We start from the raw sequence: 23,188 nt of genomic DNA on the forward strand, positions 1-23,188 counted from the left end.
TCGCCCTGCATCTGGATTTGTCCTCTGGATCTCCTGAGGAGAGTTCGCTTCCACCAGTCTCCAGGTTCTTGCAGGATGAGGTTCACATTGAGCCAATGTCGGACTGGATGTCTTGGAGACACCGGAGACACAGACAAGCGTGAGCGAGATTTAGAGCTTGTTGTCAGCTGATGTTTAGAGGGCTGACTGTGCGTGAAGACTGACAGAGGGGTTCAGGATCTACTAAACACCTTCCCACCGATGAGTCGCTCCGTGTCACAGTTATTCATGGCTAAATGCACCTGTGTTTAGTGGAGCTGTCACCTCTCTGTGCTCGTGTGTGTGGCTCAGGGAGTGGAGAGCAGCAGAACAGAGCTGCAGCCATGGCCGCGCACCGAGGGCCTGTAAACATCAGCACTGCACACTAACCGCACGCCGAGCTGAACCATCAAGAGGCGGCTTACAAATCAATCGAGCTGTCCACCTATATGTTACCTTCAATTACTATTAATACTCCAGTTTTTTATTAACTGTTTTTTGTTTTGACGGAATATTTTTATATGTGGGAATTGTGACTACATGGCGCAGGGAACTACATTTTATCATTTAAAGGAACACAAAATAGACAATATGTGCATATTAATACAAAAATATATATATATATAACTGTAGGATTATTATTATTATTATTATTATTATTATTATTATTATGATTAGGATGATTATTATTAATATTACATAGTTGCTACTGTCGTTTACGTGTAATGCAGGATGTATATTTGTCAATGCGCGCTCCACTAGGCTTAATTTCTGCGGGTAGTTTAAGGCTCTAGATTGAATTGTTTGGGCTCTAGTAAATAAAATACAAACCAAACAGTGAAGCAGTCCGGAGCATCACCAGCGGTACTACACGCAACACTACCGATCTGACATTTAAAAAAGTTATCAACACTGAGAGGAATCACTGGGAGTTTTATTTTAACTTGCTTAATATGTTAAGTAAAATAGAGCTAATATTGTGTGATATTGTCTAATTACAATATCTCCGTGTCTTACCCTGATCCACAGTTATATTTGTATTATACTTTTTAGTACTTCGTGTCTATATGTAGGGCCACAGAAGATGAATTTAAACCATACACGTTTTTCAAGGGGAAATAATTTTGTCTGCGTGATATAACCCTAACCCTTATTACCCAGCAGTATGACACTGGTTTGTAGACGGTACATGACTCCTGGCTGCGTGTTAATATTTTTTGTAGTTTGACATTGTCTTCACTGCTGGTCACTGACACGAACTACCACGCTGTGACACGGAGGCGTTAGAGGCCTCTCCACGGTGCTGTAAGGACCTCTGGTGGTTGCATCATGGTAGCGCGTTAAAGCCGTCCCATCGCTGCGCTCAGAGCCTCGAGTTGCTGGATAGCAGAGATCCAGCAAGTTTCCAACAAAATTAACAACAGCGGACTTGCACTGGTGGTTGCACCGTGTAGACGTTAGGGCTGGCACAGGATCTCAGACTGTTTCAGTGGCAAGTCTTCATCACTTCAATTGTCCACTATTAATACCTTATAATTCACCCGCATCACTAGACACTAGTAAAGTTTGTAGAAGGAGCTGCAATGACATCTTAATGCAGTCTACTTCTTGGGTTTTGAAACAAATAACTGACACAGGCTAATCAATACATTATCTCCAGGCACTTTACAATGTGACGTTTCTCATGGTCTATATATTGTTATAGAGAAACCCCAGTTCCCACAATGAACTAATGCTCGGCAACAGTGGTAACACTTTTAACAAGAGTCGTTACAGAACCTGACTCCATGTTGGCCTTAGCATCTACTGGTAGGAGTGAGAAAAGACATGGGGTAGAGAGGAGAGGTGGGTGGGAAAGAGGGGAGAGAAGAGACAGAGAGCCCCCAGGAACAGTTCACTTTCAATATTAAGCCCTGTCAGTCCGGTTGTTATAATGAAAATAAGTGATACCCACAGTTGAAGTTATGCTATTACTAATAGCGGCACCAGTTAGTATTTATGCTTACAATAAACAGTATTATGTAAAATAGTAATATCAGTTCCTTCCCCCCAGATGCATGTCAGTGATTCCCTCACACCCAGCAATGTTTGCGACCTCACTGTTTGAAGCAACTGAATATACATCTAATGTACAAAGCAAGTATCAGACTAGATGAAAACAAACTGTAGGTGGTGAGCAAACATCTTTATTAATAAAGGCTTCATCTGTACACATGCAACCTGGTATGTTATCAATTGCAGCAAGATAGAAGCGCACACAGGATATTGAGCGAGACCAATTGAAAACTGAAGCAAACGCATCTAAATGGCAAATTCCGCTAGGTCATGAAGAATCTGAAACAGGAAGAAAAGATATCAGTGAGGCTGATGACTGTTAGTATTTTTAAGTGTTGTATCTTTGTCATAACAATGTTTACGCAAAGGTTAGTTGTTTAAAAGAGGCATTTGGTGATAGACTGAGTTTGCATTGGAAGTTGAAAATTGGTTTTCAGTTGGATCAGCTTCTCTTCTCATATTAGGTAAGAACACTCCTAACCACTAGGGGCAGTCATGTTTAGATATATATGCATGAGGCCTAAGTGCACAGAAGTTCATTAGCTGACGTTTTTGAAGTGGTGGAGAGCCTCTGTCAGAACAACTGAAATTCAAAATAAAAGGAAACAATCCCGGGAAAACTACCTTCTACAAATATTTCATCCAAAGGAATAACACACATGAATATCTGAAGCTTGTAGCCGTTGATTCACCACTGTGGCTATAACTGGGTAATTAAATTTGTTTTCCAAAACAATTTATCATGAAATGAGCCAAAGAGATGGAAAAACTGTTGCTCAGCGGCGGACAGTGGTCCACCCATCATCATCTGTCTCATTCTTGATGCGACGAGGGATATCTTTGTCAGCATCACCAGGTTCTTGTTCTGGGTCCTCTGTGGGACGGTCCCTCTCCACCTTCTTTTCTTCACCTCCACGACGCCATGAGCTTCCTAAAGATACAAAGATAATCATTTGTTAATGTTGGTTCCAGAATATAACTGAGGTTAGAAAATGTGTATTAGTCCAGTGTTTGAATGGGTACGTGCATCAACATCGACCCCTGCTGGCTGAATACATCACTACAGGGTACCAAATTATTTTTGTTAGACAGGAGTGCTAAATGAAAGGAACCATCCACTTAAGGGAGTTTATTCTATTTGATAACCTGATGAATCTATTTGGAGGCAATCAGGATAATTACAAGTTTAGAGGAGTCTCTTCGGGTTTGTTCAGCCATAAGCTGCATGTCATTAACTCCACAAACATTTTTGTATCCCTCAATCCAGCTCTTTACCTTCATCCTGGCTGGATGGTGGGGCTCTTTGTTCACGGTCATCCTGGCGGTCTCTATCACGGCGGTCCTCGCGATCAACTCGTTCAACACGCTCGACCCGTTCAACACGCTCGACCCGCTCGACTCGTTCAACACGCTCAATGCGCTCAACCCGGCCGGTGTCCTCCTTTCGAGAATCTCTCCAGCCGGCTCCGCCGCCGCCTCCTCCCTCCTCAATACCTGGTCTCCTCCAGACACTTTCCTCTCTGTAAATACAGTGACACATCACTAACAGCTGAAAAGAAACACCTCTGTATTTATAAAATTTTTTACAAATATTGTCAACACAGGTTTTCTGTCAGGCCCACCTTTGTGGAGGAGGACGGTCTTTGGAGCTTTCCTCTTCTACGGCCTCTTCTCCAGCACCTTGGGCATCATCACGGGGAGGTCCCCAGCTGTCCTCTCGGGCCTTCTCCCTCTCACGCCATCCACCTGCCGCTGAGACATGGGTACAGTGTCCTGGTAAACATTACATCTACACATCAACACATATTCTGACTAGTCCACTGATAAATAAGGGGTTGTGCGATTGATCAGCCACAGATCGTATTGGCCAATGTTACCTAATCGCTGTGCTCTATAAACGCTTATCAGAGGAGCTGATCAGGTTAGGTTTGTGACTGTGTGTTGGCTCAGTAGTGTTGGTTTTTTTCTTAAACAGATTTTTCTTAGCAACCAGGGTGACTTATTTGTATATTGGGCTGGGAATTCTATCATGAGTGGTGTGTCTGATCGGGTTGTATAACCTCCTCTACTGCGGTCCACTGTGTGCGAGTCCCGGGTGAGAGCCTGTCACAGCCCGGCAGGACAGCGATGTGTGGGGCAAACAGAACGCATTTATTTTTTCTCTGGTATCAACGACTTTCCTCGTCATCTATCTGTGATGTGAAAATATATCATTTTCCAACAGTCAGAGAAAGTTTAAGTGTGTGTCCTACTCATTTAGTTCAATTAAAAAATCCACCACAGCGTCACTCCAGCAGCTGCTGAAAGCGCAGGTGGAATACGTGAGAGGGACACAGGATGGTACAGGAGCTTAATGTGGTGCTGAATAAAACAAAAAAAAGTTGAAGTGCTAATTTACATAGAGCATGGAAGAGAAATCGGACACAAGTGGTCACTTGGATCACCCAAGACGCATGTTAATCAGGCACAATCTGGGCCATGGAGCCTGTGATCAAAAATCCTGATCGGAACACCCTTACTGATCAATGTAACACATTAGTCACTTATAAGCTGCAGACTTACCAGCTCTACCTAGGGGTTTCCATGCTTTGGGATCTTCACCACCGCGACGCGGCCCCTCATCCATGCCTCTCCTTCCAGCTCCATCCTCATCTCCTCCTCCTCCTCTTCTGGGGCCCCAATCATCATCAGCCCCACGCCTGGGAGCCCTTGAGTCCTCCATGCCTCTGCGAGGACCGCGATCATCGTCAAAGCCACGCCTGGCCCCACGGTCATCGTCGAAACCTCTGCGTGCAGGACGATCATCATCAAAACCTCTGCGTACGGGACGATCATCATCAAAGGCTCTGCGTGCGGGACGATCATCATCGAAGCCTCTGCGTACAGGACGATCGTCATCAAAGCCTCTGCGTACAGGACGATCGTCATCAAAGCCCCTGCGTACAGGACGATCTTCATCAAACCCTCTGCGTGCAGGACGATCCTCATCAAATCCTCTGCGTACTGGACGATCCTCCTCACGACGGGGTGCCCTCTCATCTAAGACCCTGCGGGGAGCTTCAACTCGCTTGTCCTCGCTCTCTTCATCTTGGCCTTCCTGTGTCCGCTCCCTAAGAGGAAGAGTGAGGAGAAGTAAAATTAGAGTAGCTCTTCTTGGATAAATGGAAACAATTAGATATAAGATGAGTTACCAACACAAACCTGTCAGGCACAGCACGGCGCCATTCTGAGTCACCTCCTTCTCCACGCCTCCTCCATCCCTCCTCCTTTTCACCACCCCAATCCTGTTGGAGCAAAACATAAAGACGCATTGGGTTGTCAAACCGGGAACACAAACTTTTTATTCAACCTAATTTATCCTTTCGACAAGGCACTGTTACACATCACTCAGTATAAATGTGCAACATTACTCTTCCCTCCCTCCCATTTGAGTAACTTGTTAATCTGGGAATTCAGCCGATATCTGGTTTAGTATTTCAGAATGCAGAAAAAAAAAAATCATTGTGATTTTCAACATATTTGCATCCAACTGTCAGCTCACCCATCAGTTAAAAATAAAGCTCATTTGTACCTTGGTTCTCTCCTCTGTTGGAGTCTTCTTCTCCTCGTCACGACGGCGCTCCCGCTCCTCGATCTCCTGCTGACGAGCACGCTGCTTACGTTCCTGCTCTTCAAGTTTGCGCAGTTTCTCCTGGTACTCCCTGTCCTCCTCCTCTCGTGCCTCATTTTCCACGCGTTCACGTTCTTCTCGCTCTGTAACAAAAATAGAAAAATAAATTGAGGCTTGTTCAAACTACATTAACTTGGTACACTCTTTGCAGATATTAAACAGTAAGATGCCACACACACTTGCTCGCACAATCAGAATATTTTTTCAAAAGCTGTTTTCAAACACGACCTGTGGAGGAACTGGGTCGGGACTGTCTCCGGAGTTTTCCATTTTAACATATATATAACGTAGTAGGAGATTCTCCATTCAGACGGATTCACAGCAGCAACAAATCCTGAATTCTGCTAAGGAGCTCCTCCTGTGTTCTCATATCAGCTCCTCTTGAGTTTCTGCAGACTTTATAATATGGGGCCAGGAAAAACACCCAGCAGAAACTCAGGAAGCCCTCGGGAATCAGTGTATGTCTGAAAGCAACTAATGATTCAAGTTGACCAACAATTTCCTGATTGAAACCTTTATCTAAGTCTGTTTATACACTTTGTTATGACTGCTTCAGTTACCATGTATGTGACTGGCAAAATGAAAATGTTATTTTGACAAAAACTCAATACAACCAATCAACCACAACTGCCCACTTCTAGCAGTTTCCTTCTTTTTCATCTCTTTGTAAGCGTCCGTTTCCTGTTGACCATGCAACTCCACCATTCCTTTATTGTGACAAGTTTCCTTGTCGCCATGCAGATGTGCAAACAGAGATGTTTTACCTTTCTTGAGAGACTCCTCATGGATACGCTGTTCCTCTTCCTCTTTGTCGCGGTAGTAAGTATTACGCCTGTCTTCTTTGCGCTGCCTCTTCCTCTCTTCCAGACGCTTCTTCCTCTCCTCCAACAAACGCTTCTGGAAAGTTTCGAGTTTTTCCTTGAAAGACAGAAGTGAACATTAGAGCACTGCTTATATCACAATTTGTCAGCATAGCCTTGTGAAATGACTGAATGGACTCTCCTCTCAACCCAACGGGTCAAAGCTGTATTTGGCTCTTGGGGTTATCTCTATAATGTTGGGTCGGTACCTCACTCTAAAGGGCCTTAGGATAATGGAAGTTCTGATTTGGCAACACAAATGAAGTTAAATTGAATTACCTCATAAATGAAGCTCCTGGCATCAGTTATTTTAGACAAAAAGCTCTCTTTGTCCTCCATCATCCTGGACATGCGGTTTTTGTGCTCCAGAGCCTTCTCCCGTTCAACTTTCATGTTACTGATCTACAACAAAATGCAAAATTATTACATTCTGGAATTTGAAAGTGTTGAATTTCCTAGATTCAAATTTGTAAAATGATTGACAAGACAGGTCTTTTTTTCAACCTACCCTCTCCTCCTCCTGGAGCTCCCACAGTTCCATGTCCTTGATACGCTGCTCCTCATAAGCTTGTTTGATTAGAGGAATCTCCTCGAGGCGTTTTGCTCTCTCAAAGTAGTCAATCTGGAGGGAAAAAGAGTCAAATTCATTAAATAAGTGAATATGAGATACTGGACACCTGTGATGGAGGGATATCTCACTCAGTTACCTTCTTCTCCTGGTTCTTCAGACGCTCTTGGAGTTCCCTCTTCTCCTTCTCCAGCTGCTCCACCTGTTTTGCCATGATGAAGTCAGGATCCAGCTCCTCCAGGTCCTGTAAAACAAATTTGTTATTCTCATGATTTAAATTCAATATCGAACTGACCCATTTCTGACACATGGAGTTCATCTTAATTCAGTTTACTTTCACTACGTTTTACCTCAATATCAATGTCTTTGAAAGCCTTGGCCCCAAGTTCAGTCTTCTTGATCTGCTCCAGTCGTTCACGGACAGTTTTCTTTTTGATCTGCTCATGCTCCTGCATGATGCGCTCCTTCTCTCTCTCTTTGGCCTCCTGGCGGAGACGCTCCTCTTCAGCCTTTCGGACTTTCTGCATCTCAGCTTCCCGCTGTTCCAGTTCCTCCTTTTCACGCTGGATGTTCAGGCTCTCCAGCTTCTCCTTACGCTCTTCAATGGTCTGTCTGCGAGCCAGGATGCGCTGGTGATCCTTACGTCCATTTTTCAGGTAAGCAGCAATTGCCAGCTGGCTGTTCTCCTCACGCTCTTGCTGAAAAGGGCAAAAACAAGAATGAAGCCATGGTACTGTACTAAAAAAGGGACCCAACTACCACATGTGGATACATGCCTGTATGTTTAAAGTTAATGTTGGAGACTGACTAGTCACTGTGCATCTATACATGAGCTCAGAAAAAGGCCCTTTCACACTGGACAAAAGACCCACTAACACCTGGCTTTGTCTTCTGTGGGTAATGGTACAGATGGCATTAATTCTTAGGTCTCATGACTTTGCAGTAGTCACCGGTATTTATCAGCTACAGCTCTGATTACCACTGAGGGATCAACACACCCAGCAGTTTTGGAATGCCCACATTCCTGCAAGATGCTTTGACATGCATTATACAGGTCATAAATGCTTGATGGCCCATCAGCCATGAATTCCATGCATCTCATTTCCAGCAGCACTTGAATATTGCTCAGTCTGCAATAAGCTTTAAGGGACTGAAGTAAAATATATTTTTAAATAGTAACCATGCCTCCATGCTGCTTTCTAACCGTATTTATTTACCCATGACACATTTGTTACTTTAAATGCAACACAGAAAAGCCTTAAAGTCAAAATACTGCCATGTGGAAATTAGTCTTTTAGGGTTAAAAAATGATTTAGTCTAAAAGGGTATAAGAGGCAGACTTACCAGGAGGGAGGCAGGCTTAATGACCTGGATGGCCTTGGCCAGAGAAGAAGACATGGCTGTCAGCTGGTTCCTGATCTGCGCGGAAGGCATGTTCTGCAGGAACGGGCCAACAGGAGCGTCTTCTTTGGTTGAGTAGTTAAGGTCTGACCCAAAGCTCAGAGTACGAGAGGTGTGGTCTATTCGAACCTGAGACACAAAATATAACGTTAGATTCGTAAGGTTAAAAATTGATCATTATTAGTAATAACACTTTTGCTGGTCTACAAATAGTAATAATGGTTCCAAAATGCATTAGTGTTTCCTGATGTTGGCCTTACCTGCAGATCACAATGGCGAGCAGCATCCACAATGGAGCGCTCCAGCTGAAAGGCGTCCACAAACGGAACCAGGGTGGCCAGACGGCTGAACTCAATGCTTTGATAGATCTGTGCAACCTAAAATAATGGATGCAGAATAATGAGCGATCACTCTCATTGAAATGTAGATTTTACTAGGTGTTCCAGAATTGATGAAAAATAAAATAAAAAGGATAAATACCTGCTGCAGGAGCCTGAGGATGGTGTTGTTCTGCAGGTGAGGAACATACTGTTGCAGATCAGCCTCCTTCTCAGCCTGGTCTTTCACCCAGTTCAATACCTAGAGGGACAGTAAGTGTTAAATTATGATGAAACAAGTAGCTACATTACATTCACTTTAATGACCATGTAAACGGCAACAATAACTAAAAAGCTGGGCAGTATATTTTCATTATATACAGGCTTATGTGACAGATGCTGCTACATTCTTTACCTTGGTGACTCTCCCACTCAATTTCAGAGGATGGAAGTCTACCTCCAGCCAGTTGTAAAGTTCTTTCACATCAGGTACAATGTACTGTAGCAAGTTGAATCTCACCTAGTATGAAAAGATAAAAACAGACATTTGTTAAACATCTATAATAAAATATTTATGAGCAGTTTTATAAAGTAAAATGTGAAAAGCTTGACAGACTATCCTAAAGAATTCTCAAAAGTCAAATATCAAAGTGCTCCGGGGCACTAACCAACAGAACCTAAATCACATAATGTACCATGTCATTGATGAGGCTCTGGCGGGTTGGTGGAGACTGGAGACCCAGGAGCGTGGCCAACCTGCGCTGTTTCTCAACAATGATGCCATCCATGTCCAAGAGCCGAGCAATGTCAGTGCGCTCAGGGGTGATGGGGATGGACAGTGTGGCCAGGAGGACTCTGGTGGACATCCTGAAGGGGAAAAGTTTGATATAACCATTTGATCTTTACAGTAAACATGTGCACTTCTCTAGAGATAATGATAAGATACCTCTGCATCTCATCTTGGGTCAGATTTTTACGCATCTCCCTGGACAGGTGATAGAGGCGGTGAAGGGTGCAGGCGTGGAAAAGAGCATTTCCAGATTTCCAGAACACAGTTGACACCTTGTTGTAGTAGTTGGCCATCAGCTGAGGCTTGGGAGGCTTCTTGGAAAGAGCAAACAGGCCATGGATGTCTTCAACAGCTTTGAAGGCTTCCTGGAAATAGAAACAACATTCTATCAGTACAAATATCACTTTGCCCAGTTAACACCAATTTTAGTACAGCGGAGTAGATCACATGTTTTAAGTTATTCTTAAAGTCATACAATACATGTTTTGCATTACTAAACATAATTATGTATGGACAGTTTGTGTAACCCATTTAAGGACTCAGTGTTAGGACAGACCTGCCAGAGCTCCATGCTTATGGCACTGTCCAGCTGCACCAGGCGAGTCTCCAGGTGCATGGACTGGCTTTCAGGGTTGTTCAGGTTGATGGCAGTGCTCTGGTTATGGTGGCGCTGGATCTGCCCCAGATGCATACGCAGGTTGTCACACAGCTTGCGAAACTCAGCTTTGCGGGTGTACTGAAGGCAGAACTTGAATGCTGCAGAAAAGAGGATCAGATATTATTAATAGCATTTAGAATGCAACATTCAGCAAGTAATTAGTTATAATTAATTAATTGATTGATATAATCTTGACCTTCAAAATAAAGTGAATATAGAAAGGCACATTTACATTGAATTTGCTAATTGGACAATAACAAAGATGAATTATCTTCTTTCCGACTGAGGGGATAGTGTTGATCATTTTAAACATGAGGCCACTTCCATGTACTGCAGATATTTAAGCCGTTCAGTAACATTTACAGATATGGCACCAGAAACTATCAAATATTTTGTAGACAGAATCTTTTATGCCACTTTGAAAAACATTACGCTACACCTAGACAATACGAGATTAAATTATAGCTAAATGTAATTGGTGAGATGTTCGGTTTATGTCACTACCTTGCTGGGCGATGTCATGGTACAGCCTCTCCACCTTGGAATTATTTCGGAGTAGGTCCAGGCACTGGCGGTAGGACTCCCACAGAAACTTCACCCAGGGAGTGAGCAGCAGGCGATCAGTACGATCCTGAGTGTCCTCTCCGCTCACAGCGCTCAGGAGCACACTGAAGTCAAAGCACACTCAACTTTAATAACGCATCATAGCTGTAACACAACCGTAAAGATCTGGTGAGATTGACAAACTGTCATTCAACAATTCTAAATTAGAAATCTGTCTAAGCAACCCGAGTGGAGAGACTAGCGGCAGGCTGATTCCTGCACGACCCGACCCTCACCTTTCTGGGGTCTGGATGTTGTCCAGATCCTCAATGTCCAGGACCATCTGCTGGGACTCCCCCTTCGCCGTCTCAGTCTTCTCCTCCGCCAGCTTCAGGTAAGCCCTGACCACATCCTCCAGAGACTTGATGTTCACCTGAAGGCAGAGAGAGAGATTCCACTTCAACCCTGAACGACTCTGGTGCATGAAACTACCCAACCTGTACAACCATCACACACCTGCTGGCAGATGTTCTTGTACTGGTAGAGACCCTCTTTGGCCAGGTGGCTCTTGCGAAGATCCACGCAGAGCTCCAGGTACTTGAGCATGATGGGCTCGTGGATCTTCTGCCATGTTCGATGTTTCTTGCTCTTGATGACATCGTATAAAACATCCAAGGCTGGCTGCTTCTTGCCAACCTCAAGAAACTCTGGAGAAACAGATCATAATGACACAAGTCAGTGATGCAACATAAAATGCCTCTGACATATGGTACAACCCCAACAAGGTGGTTGACGGTCGGGCCTGTGATGATGCTCGGTGTTCAATGTGCTGCTTATTTGACAGAAGGTAACAATCGGTCACGTTCAGAGTGGACATTAGTGTTAATGCTATCATAGAAACCTGTGTGTCTACCGCTTATGGTTGATAAGATTAGTCGAAGCTACACAGACGGCCACGCCGGCTAGCTTAAAACTGAGGCTAGCTGCATGAAAGAGACATGGCTTCCCCGCCATTCATGCTAGCAGTAGCACTAGCAGTTAGCCTAGCTTACTACGCCGCAGCCTTACAGCGACGAGGCATTAGAGAGGTGAACTCGGCTAATGGCGGCTAGCTGAGTTAGCATGAGTGTGTGATCTCCGTGGAAAGCGAGGCCGCCTCTCCGCTTACCGTTTGCTCGTTTGAGAGCATTCTCCGGCCGCTGGAAATACGCCGGCATGTTTGCGGCGTTCTAGTGAAACTCCAAATGGACTGACTCGAGTATTTGGACCAATTTCACCGGGCCATCCAGGCCACGCACTCACTCCCCTCAACGGCGCTGGCTGAGAAAGGAAGAACCTCGTGAACGGCCGAGCTAGGGTTGCCAGATGCGTCGGTCGCTGTCCCCCTATCATGAGCTGGAGAAATGTGGATCGGTCTGAGAAACAATTTCAGGAAAAGAAGTTCATGAGGTGGTGTGGTTATTTCATTTATTATAAAAGCTCAACATGCAAACTTGTCAACTTGGGCATCGTGGTTTTTGTTGGTGATTTGTGGGGGGATCTGTGGGTGTTTGTGCAAATCGTATCTTAAACTGGTTGTTCCTAAAGTTGTTGATGTTTCTTATTGATATTTGCTTCCACAACTGAGCAATAAACAATATCAATAATAACTGCAGTGTAAATTGTATCTGCTGCAGAATGACAAAAGCCTATAACAGTGAGGAGTAAATATCTTTATAGATATAGACTGGAGCAAAAGATTTATAAAGTGATTTTTTATCAAGTGTTTTTTATTCTGTGCTCCTAACGAAGAGTTTAAAACCACAACCCCCACTCAGGAGCAAATATCAGCCTTTAAATGTTATCAATATTGACTGATATGAAATTGTTTATCTTGGCCTTATTGACCAGCCCTATTTGCTACACATAAAACAATTCATAAGCACTTACTCTACTGCACTCAGCTACAGACTTGTGTACCTCACAACAGCCACTGGTGAATGGTCACATCTGTATTATGGATAATCCTAAACTTTATAATACACATATGTATTATTCATCTTTGCTTATAACAGTATCTGTAACTCACTGATATGTGATCATGGTTGGTTGATTAAAATCCTATCAATAAATAAATAAAGTTTGTAGTAAATAAGATATTTATGACTATTCTGATAAGTCATATCCTAGAGGATAGTCCTGAATAAATGTTTGACCATATACTGAAATTTAATGAAATTAACACGCATTCCCCAAAACTAACGCTTCCCAAATGGGGGGTTTCAACAAACCTGGCAGCTCTAGGTGTCCAAAGTTCCCGTATGAGCACTGTTAGTGATGCATTCAGGTAACCCACGTAAAGTGTCAATCTCATGCTTAACTAATGTGTAACTGCAAGATCACACCAAAACCCTTTTAAAGCAACATTGATCACATTTTTACCGTTGGAGTGTATACCTTGTTTCCAGTGGTCTTGACTCAGAACGTGAGATAGACATCTACCCTCAAAATACCATTAACACGTTCAGTGGTAATTGGTATGTCTAGACTTTTAAAGCTCTAAAACTTGGGGCAATATCGTTTTTTCACAATGGAAACAAGAGAAGTAACTTAAACCTCATCAAATCTATCTCAAAATAATTTGGCTGCTTCCGTATCAGACTGCGTATTTTATCCTGCTTTTTCACAACTTGTTCTACTCAGCTGAGAGCCAATTCTGCTTTAGACCTCCATTTCTTCTAGTATATGAAGACTTGTTCTCAAGTCAAACTTGAGACTGGGTGGATATTTTTGTTCATTATTCGAATTAAAGGTCCAAATAGACAATTATAAGAGCTAATATAAAATAAAAGCTTATGGTTTGACTAAACTGCAAGGAATAATTAGACAATTACTGTGTTTTTATTCTATAATGTGTTCTGTACGCCAAATAAAGATTCATTCTACTTTAATACTGTTGCTCTCTGTGCCACTGTCCATCCAAAGCTTATTATCTTTCTCCTATTCCCAACAAGGTTTTAAAGTGTCCTGTGTTGGGTGTTCTTTACTGTGTCCCTGTAAATTAGCCAAATTATTTAGTGCAAGCTGAGTCCTTCTCATATCTACAGGCATTTCTTCCATTTCTACCTGTAGTGCTGCTGTAAATAATCTCATCCATTGACATTGAATTCGATCTTGTTTTATTATCCTATTATTAACTAAAGTCAATGAATCTGACACTAAAGTGAGGTCTATAGCTGGCTCTGTGCCTGTTCTCATGTTCTCAAAATTATGTTCCACACCTTTATTTGATCTCCATTAATTCTTCAATCACCATTCCATTATCATCATTACTACTACCCCATAATTTGCTTAGGATTGAAATTTTCAGAACATACCACTCTCCTTCTAAATGTACTTATCGTTATTATTAGTAGTCATGATCATAATCATTATTATTATTATTATTGTTATTATTATTGTTACTATTATTATTATTATTATTATTATTATTATTATTATTATTAGTGGTAGTAGTAGTAGTAGTAGTAGTAGTTGTAGTAGTAGTAGCAGTATTCACAGTGTTATTAGCAGGGGGCGCTACTAGCACTAAGGAATTTATAACAGCCCAAAATGAGCTGGATAACCACCCCACACACAAATATATATAAATATAAATATGTACACACATATACAAAGTAATTTATGGACTTTGTTGTGTAGCAATGGACAATATACATAAAAACAAAAGTGTATTTTTGCATCAACAAATAATTCATGACCTGCTGCCTGGTGATGGATGCATAAAAATAAACACAGGGAAGATGTAGTAAAAATAAACACAAGGACACATGTTTGTGTCCTTGTGTTTATTTACATTTACTATAACTCGATCAATTTGCCTTTCACGCGTTTAGGAAACCTGTTTGTATCACTTAACCTTTCCCGTACCATGAACGCACCGTCAGCCCTGGAGAAACGCCCGCTGTGATTGGCTCTGAGCGGCGTGTCGCTTCCTCACGCGCCGCTCTCCAGTCCCGGAAGGAGGAAGAGGTTTCACAGAGGGAAGAGAAGAAAGTGTGTTGACAGCGGAAACAAGATCTAAGTCACTGAGCTCTTCTCTCTCCTCATCGGTCCTGGGTCGGGTGTTGGTGTCTGGACTCAGCAGGAGCCCTCAAGGTGCCTCTCAGTCACGTGTGTGTGCGTGTGTGTGTGTTTGTGTGTGTGTGTGTGTGTGTCAGCTGCTTCCTGCTCTCTCTCCTGTTAACTCTGGGACTCTGACCTCTTTCAGGGATGGAACATGGCCACAACTGAAACACAGCTTATGTTAAGCATCGGGTTGATGGGTAAGTGTCAGTTCAGCAGTGTTTTCAAGAGAGGAGCTGGTGTGTCAGTCCCTGTGCATGAAGGGGATCACATGATGCCAGTGTGATCTCAGTGTCCCATCAGCCGAGCTCCACACCCCTCACCAGTTCACTCTACTACATTTAAATGATCTGTACTGGTCCCAGTGTTTAATACATGACCTACTGTGTGGAAGTCTGGGAAATAAATAACAAACAAACACATCACACGTCCATGTTACAGAAGAATGCTGGAATAATGAATCCATCTGGTTATGGTAGTAAGTTATACACTGTGCTGTATTACTATTGATGCAGTTAAATACTGCACAGATAATGTATGTATGAAGTATATCATAAGACACTCACACAGTTTTCAGAATGGGTTTTACTCTATGGGGAATTAGCACATTAAAAAAATAACAGTGGTAATGGCACACAGAAAAATACTTCTGGTTAAGGGTTACATTCTATACGATGAAGAATAAATAAAAAAAAAAATATATATATATATATATAAGGTGATAAACACATAGATGAGATTGAAATATTTGTATCATAGTCTATTTTTTTGTTTTGTCTGTTTGTTGTCTTAGCTCCCACACGGTGCAGGTCCTACTCAGCCTTCTGTTCTCCATCCATCTTCTAACTCAACATTATACTATCTTCTGTGCACAGAGAAAGATGTGAATGGAGACACACTGTGGGTGTGGTGCTTCCCCTCCGTGGACCCAGACGTGAGACAGGTCCTGCTCAGTAAGTGCTGTCTGACGCAGGATGGCCGGGACCTCCACACCTTTGTGTTTGGTCAGTTCCGTCGTGTGTGGTACTACATCACCACAGTGGAGGTGCAGGAGCCCACAGCTCTAAAGAAGGTAGAGCATCACCTTACTCTCAACTAGGGACAATGAGTCTGCAGCTGAAATGATCCTTTCTATTCTGCACTAATGTTTTTATAGATCAAAATTGATTATCATTTTTTTTTATTTCTTTATATTTGGGCAGCCATTTGTATTATAAAACATATGTTGGGACAAGAGCAGGCTGCTGAAGATCTGTAGATAAATGTATCAATGTTTTTTTAAATCAACCATAAAATACATAAATATTAAAAGACTTTCATAAGTATGATATATTTAAACTGAAAACGATGTACATTGTAGTTTTTATTTTACACTATAAGATGCAAGATGATTAAAAGAATCTGAATTTCTCAGAGAGGTGAAGTTTTTCAGACTTTGGGTTTAATCCATCCAGCAGTTGTTTGTCGCTGTCTTTATTAAATGACTTAATTAGTTAAGTAGATAACACATTCATTCTCCGTTGACTCTATTCTTTGCCTCCAGGTCACTCATTTTTCAATAGTTGTTACAGCAAAAGACTTCAACCCGGAGAAGTACTCTGCTCTCAGTAGAATCCTCTGCAGGTAATTGTGTGTGAAGCTCTCAGGGTATTTCATGGGTAATACTAACATGATCATCGGTACAGTGTTTCACCAGAAGAATGGTGTGTTTATATATATTATCCAGGATGTACATCAAGTATGGCAGCCCAGTGAAGATGATGGAGGCGTACCTCACTGTTCTTACTAAAGGAATCTGTCAGAGTGATGAAAATGGCTCGTTTCTCATTAAGGACTACGACGTGCGGAGGGCGTACCTGGCTGGTTCCATCAAAGGTCAGGAGTCAGGGCTTTTGGACACTATGGTCTGATTCCACTTCACTTCACTGTCAGTTACTGAAAAACAACACGACTATTTATCAATCTTGTATCACGGGTGAGAAATACTCAAAAATACAACAAGATATTTAAGTGACTTTCAAAATGGAAGCAGGTTATTGATCATAACTTTAGACGGAAAATTCCTTAAACGACCGGAGGTTTGTCAAAGTTGTTGAGATTCATTTTCTGGTGATTAAATATTTGACAAATTAAATGTTTTCGGCTCTAAATGTAGGTGCTGAATATTTAATATAAAATGGAGTTGTAAGTGATTTGACATTTTATTTTGTGAAATGAAGTAGAAAATGAAACCAGGAAGTATCTCTGTCCTTGCTATCTGTGATGTTGGTAATTTTATCATCCAGCAGAAAAACTAAAATTTAAAGTGATTCATACAAATGTATTAGAAACACAGGCCAGATTCCCTCAGAGCCGAGAGGGATTCATCCGGTGTCCCTCTATCTCCACTCGTCTTCAGATGTGGTGTCTCAGTTTGGTTTGGAGACAATCATCCTGTACACCGCTCTCATGCTGAAGAAGAGGATCGTCGTCCATCACCCTCGTATTGAAGCCGTGTTGGAGTTTACGAGGTAAATCAGAGACTTAAATAAAGGATTTCTGGGTCAAAAGGGTAAATAAAATGAATCTTGTTTAGATCACTGTCCTAACTCTCCCTCCAGAGTTCTGCCGGCTCTGACGTGGCACAGGAAGGACTGGTCCATCCTGCACCCCTACGTGCACCTGACCGATCCGGAGCTAGAGGATTTAAAGAAATGTCCCGGTGAGGCTGCGCCTGGTTGATTTCTTCTCATTATGCCACCGTTTGCCCTGCGGTCGCCGTGACCTCATGGTGGAGAGATGTTATTAATGTGTGTTTTCTTCACAGGTTACGTTGCAGGATTTGTGGATCCGGAAGTGAGCAACAGATCGGACTTGTTTGATGTGTACGTGAACCTCACTGACAGCGTCATCACAGTTTCCCAGAATGCCAAAGGTACAGGAAGTTTAAATTGATACGTGTCTGAGAGAGATTCCTGAGAGAGATACAGAGTAACAGCAGCAGTGTCCCTCCACAGACGCCATGACTATGGGGAAGTTACACAAGGAGGTCGGTCTCCTCATCGTCCAATCAGCGGAGGACAGTGAGAGGTCAGACAGTCAGGTGATCAAGGTGAGAACACACATACACAACACTAACATGTCTGACTTTACACTGTGAGAAGGGTTGTCTTGAATCCCGCTCTACTTCCCAGGACATCTCTGTGAAGACCAAAGAGATCCTGGCAAACCTGGTCGCCCTGGCAGACGAGTGTGAAGACTCTAAAATCACTCTGGAGGGTTTGAAGCAGCATCACTTCCCTCCTGCAACAGAGAACTTCCTCTTTCATTTGGCAGCGGCTGAGCAACTCTTAAGGATATAAACCTGTTTTCAGACGCTGCAGAATCACGAGACTGTCGTCAGCTTTGACTCTGGCTCAAATATTTTGTACGTGTTCGGATAAATAATGTTTTCTAAAAGGCTTGTACAGACTTCTGCCGTTATCAGGGGGTTTGCACCAGACGTTTATCACAGGAACCTGCGCGTGAGGTAGGAAAGTGTCACTAGCATCAAATTTGAACTCGCATTGTTGCTAATAGGAGACACGAGTCACGACTCAACTTTCTTTTAACAATATTTTATTTTCTTTCCTGCCAACAAATCCCATGAAAAGACCAAATCCAAAGTCTGATTCGATTTTATTGATTATATCTTATCCAGGACAAACTATGTAACGATGTATTTGTGAATTGTTTATAAAGGAATCAGACATTCATCGTGTTGAAGTTGTTACATACGTAAAGTGGATTCTGGTCTTTCATGGTATTTGATTAAGAAATAAGTTTAAAAACATTTCTTTAAACATTAATAGCTATGGACAATTAGGAGCCACAGTATTTGTCTCAAATGTCATAACGACACACACGTTTTTCAGCCAATACGTCTTATAGAGCTTTCCAGATGTTTGCTACCACAGTGCACATCTGGACTCAAACATCACGCTTCTTGTCACAACTGAAAGAGAAACAGTTTGTGTTATGAGACTTTTTCTAAAAGTGTTTGATAAAATAGAAAGATAATGATGTCCCTCAACTCTGCAGCTGATCTAATAATGATGCTTTCATTCCACAGTGATTTATATCACACTATTTGTTCACATTCCGTTTTATTTTTGAATTAATGTACAATAACAGATGTTGTCTCATTGTTGAGATCATTTTCTTCAACGTGGCCAAAAGGATGTTTTTTGTGCCTCAGTATTTCAGATAGGACTCAGAGTGCAATACAAAAAAAAAATATTCAGGTTTCAAAACAAAATGTATTTTCATGTACTGTGACATTTCCTATCGCTTAAAACATTGAATATTCTAACTAAATAAATTTACTATCAGAATAGATCGTCTGTGTGTGTTTTTTTTTGCAGAATATTCCACATGAATCTGAGGAAAAGCTGCACTTCACTGTTGCATGGATGAAATATATTTTCACGTTGTCGAGCTAATTGTGGTTAATTTAGTATCTGTTGTGTGTAACTGCAGCTCAGAGTCCTCGGTGATAGAATAAGTGTCCATCGGCAGCTGCAGCCTGTAGTTCCTTTTCCAGCGTTTCCTTCTTTATCTGTAAAACAAGGTCAGTGTCGGCCGAGGTCATCCCAAAGGAAACATCACAGTCAACAGGGCAAACTCACTATGGCGCTTAATTAAAATGATGTTGCTTATATTAGGTGGTTTCTCTTCTTTTCTTACCGTTCCCAGCTGTGGAAAGAGACTGAACGACACTGGGATCATCAGACCCAGGATCAGTGCGATGCTGATGTGACGGAGAGGAGCGACGAGCAGAGAGTTCCTCTGGAAAAGTTTCGTTCTGGGAAGAGAAAGTGCTCTGGTGAAGTTTTACTGACATGTGTGACATGCTCCAGGTAAACAGAGCGACAGCCGACAGTCACTGACCTTTTCAAAAGGGCTATGAGCAGGTTAGGAACAGCAGCGGTCGTACCAAACAGAGCTGCTCTCGACAAAGCAGTTTCCCTCACAGCCTGAGAAAGAAGAAAAGATTAACACTGGAAGTTTGAAATGAGGCTCGTTTCTGTCCTTATGGACCATTTTTCAAACCTTCTCTCCTGCTGCTTTAGAGATGCCCACAGGACTTCCATGAGAATCAAACACTTGGATCCCTGTTTCCGTCTCCTCAATTCTGATGGTGGAGACACTGAAGAAGGCCAGAGCAGCTGGAGAGACACGCACATGTTCATCCAACTACCGCACACATGGCTGAGTTATTATTAAATCATAAAGAACTAGAATTAAAGCCCTGTGGCTGTTTGCCTCCACCAAACAGTTCAGTGTCATTTACTTTCCAGACTCATAAATGTGGAATTTAATAAAAGCTCTTCAGTATAGTTCTGGTGAAATGTGAAGCATCACTCTGACATGTATGATTATAATTAATAATTGCCAGTTGTAAATATGCTGTCTTCAGTTAAAAACTATGAGCTCACAGTGGCCATGATTTTTGTCCTGTTACCAACACATTCTTAACAGTTAAGCATTAAATCAGGTTGAATGTTTGTACCAAGTTTGAAATGATTCCCTGACCCTTGGAGGAAGGACACGTCACGTTTGGCGTCAGATTTGTCACTTTCTTTAATGTGAGATTTTTCAACATTTTTGTGGATTTCTAAAGAAATGGTGCAGAGACCTTGTTGAAAACCACTCTGACACATTTAAGGATCTGGTATATGTGATGGTGTGAATCAAAAGGGACTGCTGGGCCTCGGCAGAGTTTCATAAGGAAGACGTTACCTGAGAGTGGGATTGGTAATATGGACCTGAGGAACGTCTGGATGGGTGCACTCCTCACACCCAGACGGTTGATGAAAATCTGAGGAAGAGCCTGAAACAGATGAGAGATTCTGAACCTTTGTTTCTGAGCTGCACAGTTTAATCGAACCGTCAGAGTCGACAGTGACCATCAGGTCGTACACACCCCTGCACACGTCGCGTACGACACAGTCCCAGCGATCAGCAGAAGCTGCTTCAGAGACGCCGTCTTACTCTGCTGGTGACACAGGAGCGAGAGACTGGAGATTAATGAGGGACTCAAACAAAGAACAGGAATATATCTGAGGATCTGTTGTATTTCTACTACTCACTGATCCATTACCTGCTGTGATGAAGAATTCCTGTTTGTATAGTTGAACCCAGCATTGTAACTCTGCAGCAGCAACTGAAAGAATCCATTTTACTCATTAATGTTACAGCCACATCTAATATATTGGTATTAATATGGTGCTTGTGCTTCCTCACCTGCCAAAACAGAGCTGGTTTAACACTGTTGTGAGGTAAGAAGCTGGCAACCACCTGAAAAAATATATAAAGTTTGTTTAGCAGCCAATAAAATACAAGAACAAAGTGTCAAGAGAGGAAATAGTTGTAGAATTATAGAATATTAATGAGACGCCAGACATACCAAAGGTGCTGATACTGGCATCAAAGCTAGAAGGAAAATGAGAGAAGTCAGGGAATCAACATGTGTTTTGAGAAGTACTAATACACAGGATGTGCGAGTTTCACACATGTAATGTGAAGACTTGTTTTAATGCTAGTGGAAATTCAACAAAAACAAACAAAGATGGGGATATTTATGGAATTCCAAACCTCCTTTATATTACTTTATTTGAAATTTGAACTGTGGCTTGAGATCGACTAGTAATGTCTGGACTCTGCTGTACCTGGTGGACGGAAAAGCAGAGGAAGAACGGCTCCAGAGTCGGCGTGGATGGACGACTGGGAACAAAGAGAAAACATTATGACTTTCAAACTCCAAGCACAACATCTGGACACCACAGCTCCGAGAAGACAAAACATCTGGACACATTTAAAACCACAAAAACCCCAGACACATGAACCTCAGTTGTGTTATTACAAGCATTTGAAGTGCGTGAGGCTCAAATGCCCCAAAAAACATGACGTTCATTTGCTCTACCAAAGCAACAGAGAAACTTCTGCTGCTTTGGTAAACACTGTAATGGTGATGTTATGAATTAAAACTTTCAGCTGAATTTTGTAATTCAAATTTTCAGACACACAGAGCAGTTTACAGGGGAACACATGGGTAAGGAAAAAATAATTCACATATTAAAGTAATCCCATACAGGCAGTACCTCCATTCCACCACAGACAGGGGCCATTGGAAAAGTATAAAAAGAGAAAGAAAAGCTACTACTACTAATAATGACAAAAAAATTGTAAATAAAATATAAGAAAGGGAAACTTTATTAATTATTCTCATTTGTTCCAATAGGAACTAATGCATTGCAGACAGGGGACATTGGAAAAGTATAAAAAGAGAAAGAAAAGCTACTACTACTAATAATGACAACAATTTTAGTAAATAAAATATAAGAAAGGGAAACTTCTTCTCATTTCTTCCAATAAGAACTGATCCATTGTGAACACTTACCAGGGCGAGGGTCTGAGCAGCTGCATCCTACGAAACAAAGAGGTTTTACACCAATCAGAGAGAGGGAGGTGATGGAGGTGAGCGACAAACCACTGACAGGTAAAACACCCTCTGACCTTTTCACTCGTCTCCCCTCCTCCGGCGAGGGAGCGCGCCCTCTGGAGCTGAGCCTGAGGAAGAGGAGCAGCATCACGGTTACACATCAGACATGATCTCCAGGAGGGTCCCTGCACTGTGACTCACTTACATCCGAGCAGAGCAGCAGCGACGGGTCGAGCAGCTCGCACCAGATCCGCACTCGGCTCAGCACAGACTGAAGGAAACAAGCTGCAGGTCAATAGAAACAAGAGGAACCAGCCCACCTCCATTCAGAGTGTCTGTGCCTATGGTCTGTGCTGCTGCTGGGTGTTCACACACTGACCTGACCCTGGCTCTTCCAGTACAGCAGATTGGGATCCATTACAGCAGATAACGCATGCACGACTCAAACATTATATATAAATAAACAATATAAAACTACACTGATGCACTGGTTCCCCATGCCTCTGAGGTCAAGCTCTACTTCCGCGACCAATCACGTGTTCACCTGTAGGCGGAGTCGCGCTGCATTCAGGAGCATCAAAAGTATCGGAGGTTACAAGACTAAGCCACCACATCTAAATAGTCTTCTGTGCTACATGCTTGGCGACATTTATATTGCTTTTGTTTCTATGTGCATGTTCTCTGTGTGTTTTGTTTATGCTCGATAAGTAAAACAGTTTAAAAAAAGAATTAATTGATCAAA

The 23,188-nt window shown here is 42.3% G+C and overlaps 3 protein-coding genes across 4 annotated transcripts; 1 reads left to right on the plus strand and 2 right to left on the minus strand.

Annotated features, from left to right (window-relative positions):
• Positions 1-2,182: 2,182 nt before the first annotated feature.
• eif3s10 (eukaryotic translation initiation factor 3, subunit 10 (theta)) lies at positions 2,183-12,219 on the minus strand. The gene is made up of 22 exons (XM_062401360.1): positions 12,049-12,219; positions 11,397-11,587; positions 11,177-11,313; positions 10,842-11,005; positions 10,236-10,435; positions 9,836-10,044; positions 9,585-9,756; positions 9,305-9,409; positions 9,053-9,151; positions 8,833-8,949; positions 8,516-8,701; positions 7,522-7,869; positions 7,311-7,415; positions 7,112-7,225; positions 6,883-7,005; positions 6,508-6,661; positions 5,645-5,826; positions 5,275-5,357; positions 4,636-5,183; positions 3,696-3,825; positions 3,349-3,593; positions 2,183-3,004 (listed from the first exon to the last, which is right to left on the minus strand). Exons 1-22 carry the CDS (start codon positions 12,095-12,097, stop codon positions 2,850-2,852), a joined length of 3,816 nt encoding a protein of 1,271 aa, XP_062257344.1. The 5' UTR covers positions 12,098-12,219; the 3' UTR covers positions 2,183-2,849.
• Positions 12,220-14,849: 2,630 nt separating this feature from the next.
• dennd10 (DENN domain containing 10) lies at positions 14,850-19,338 on the plus strand. Its single transcript, XM_062401361.1, has 10 exons — positions 14,850-15,017; positions 15,130-15,184; positions 15,860-16,056; positions 16,528-16,607; positions 16,711-16,859; positions 17,383-17,494; positions 17,585-17,685; positions 17,791-17,898; positions 17,981-18,075; positions 18,158-19,338. Exons 2-10 carry the CDS (start codon positions 15,139-15,141, stop codon positions 18,323-18,325), a joined length of 1,056 nt encoding a protein of 351 aa, XP_062257345.1. The 5' UTR covers positions 14,850-15,017; positions 15,130-15,138; the 3' UTR covers positions 18,326-19,338.
• Positions 19,092-22,999, minus strand: sfxn4 (sideroflexin 4). Of its 2 annotated transcripts, none has more exons than XM_062401363.1 (14): positions 22,826-22,999; positions 22,652-22,717; positions 22,521-22,574; positions 22,405-22,431; positions 21,674-21,728; positions 21,412-21,437; positions 21,249-21,302; positions 21,106-21,168; positions 20,929-20,997; positions 20,745-20,835; positions 20,055-20,170; positions 19,893-19,978; positions 19,689-19,806; positions 19,092-19,560 (listed from the first exon to the last, which is right to left on the minus strand). In XM_062401363.1, exons 1-14 carry the CDS (start codon positions 22,862-22,864, stop codon positions 19,483-19,485), a joined length of 942 nt encoding a protein of 313 aa, XP_062257347.1. In that variant the 5' UTR covers positions 22,865-22,999; the 3' UTR covers positions 19,092-19,482. The 2 variants fall into 2 exon arrangements, with proteins under 2 accessions (XP_062257347.1, XP_062257346.1); XM_062401362.1 differs by having other exon boundaries at positions 20,929-21,000.
• Positions 23,000-23,188: the final 189 nt, after the last annotated feature.

The sequence above is a fragment of the Platichthys flesus genome, chromosome 12 (genome assembly GCF_949316205.1).
Source record: "Platichthys flesus chromosome 12, fPlaFle2.1, whole genome shotgun sequence".
NCBI lineage: Eukaryota > Metazoa > Chordata > Actinopteri > Pleuronectiformes > Pleuronectidae > Platichthys > Platichthys flesus.

Bases quoted from the DNA above. Each gene is read 5' to 3' on its own strand.
- eif3s10 (XM_062401360.1), bottom strand. From the start codon at position 12,097: ATGCCGGCGTATTTCCAGCGGCCGGAGAATGCTCTCAAACGAGCAAAC. The intron at 9,757-9,835 runs GTATCTTATCAT...TTTCCCCTTCAG, and splicing joins ACCCAAGATGAGATGCAGAG to GATGTCCACCAGAGTCCTCC. The intron at 5,184-5,274 runs GTTTGTGTTGGT...TCTTCCTCTTAG, and splicing joins CGCCGTGCTGTGCCTGACAG to GGAGCGGACACAGGAAGGCC.
- dennd10 (XM_062401361.1), top strand. From the start codon at position 15,139: ATGGCCACAACTGAAACACAGCTTATGTTAAGCATCGGGTTGATGG. The intron at 16,608-16,710 runs GTAATTGTGTGT...TATATTATCCAG, and splicing joins CTCAGTAGAATCCTCTGCAG to GATGTACATCAAGTATGGCA. The intron at 17,495-17,584 runs GTAAATCAGAGA...CTCTCCCTCCAG, and splicing joins GCCGTGTTGGAGTTTACGAG to AGTTCTGCCGGCTCTGACGT.
- sfxn4 (XM_062401362.1), bottom strand. From the start codon at position 22,864: ATGGATCCCAATCTGCTGTACTGGAAGAGCCAGGGTCAG. The intron at 21,438-21,673 runs GTACAGCAGAGT...TTTTCCTTCTAG, and splicing joins TCTGCTTTTCCGTCCACCAG to CTTTGATGCCAGTATCAGCA. The intron at 19,561-19,688 runs GTAAGAAAAGAA...CTTGTTTTACAG, and splicing joins TCTTTCCACAGCTGGGAACG to ATAAAGAAGGAAACGCTGGA.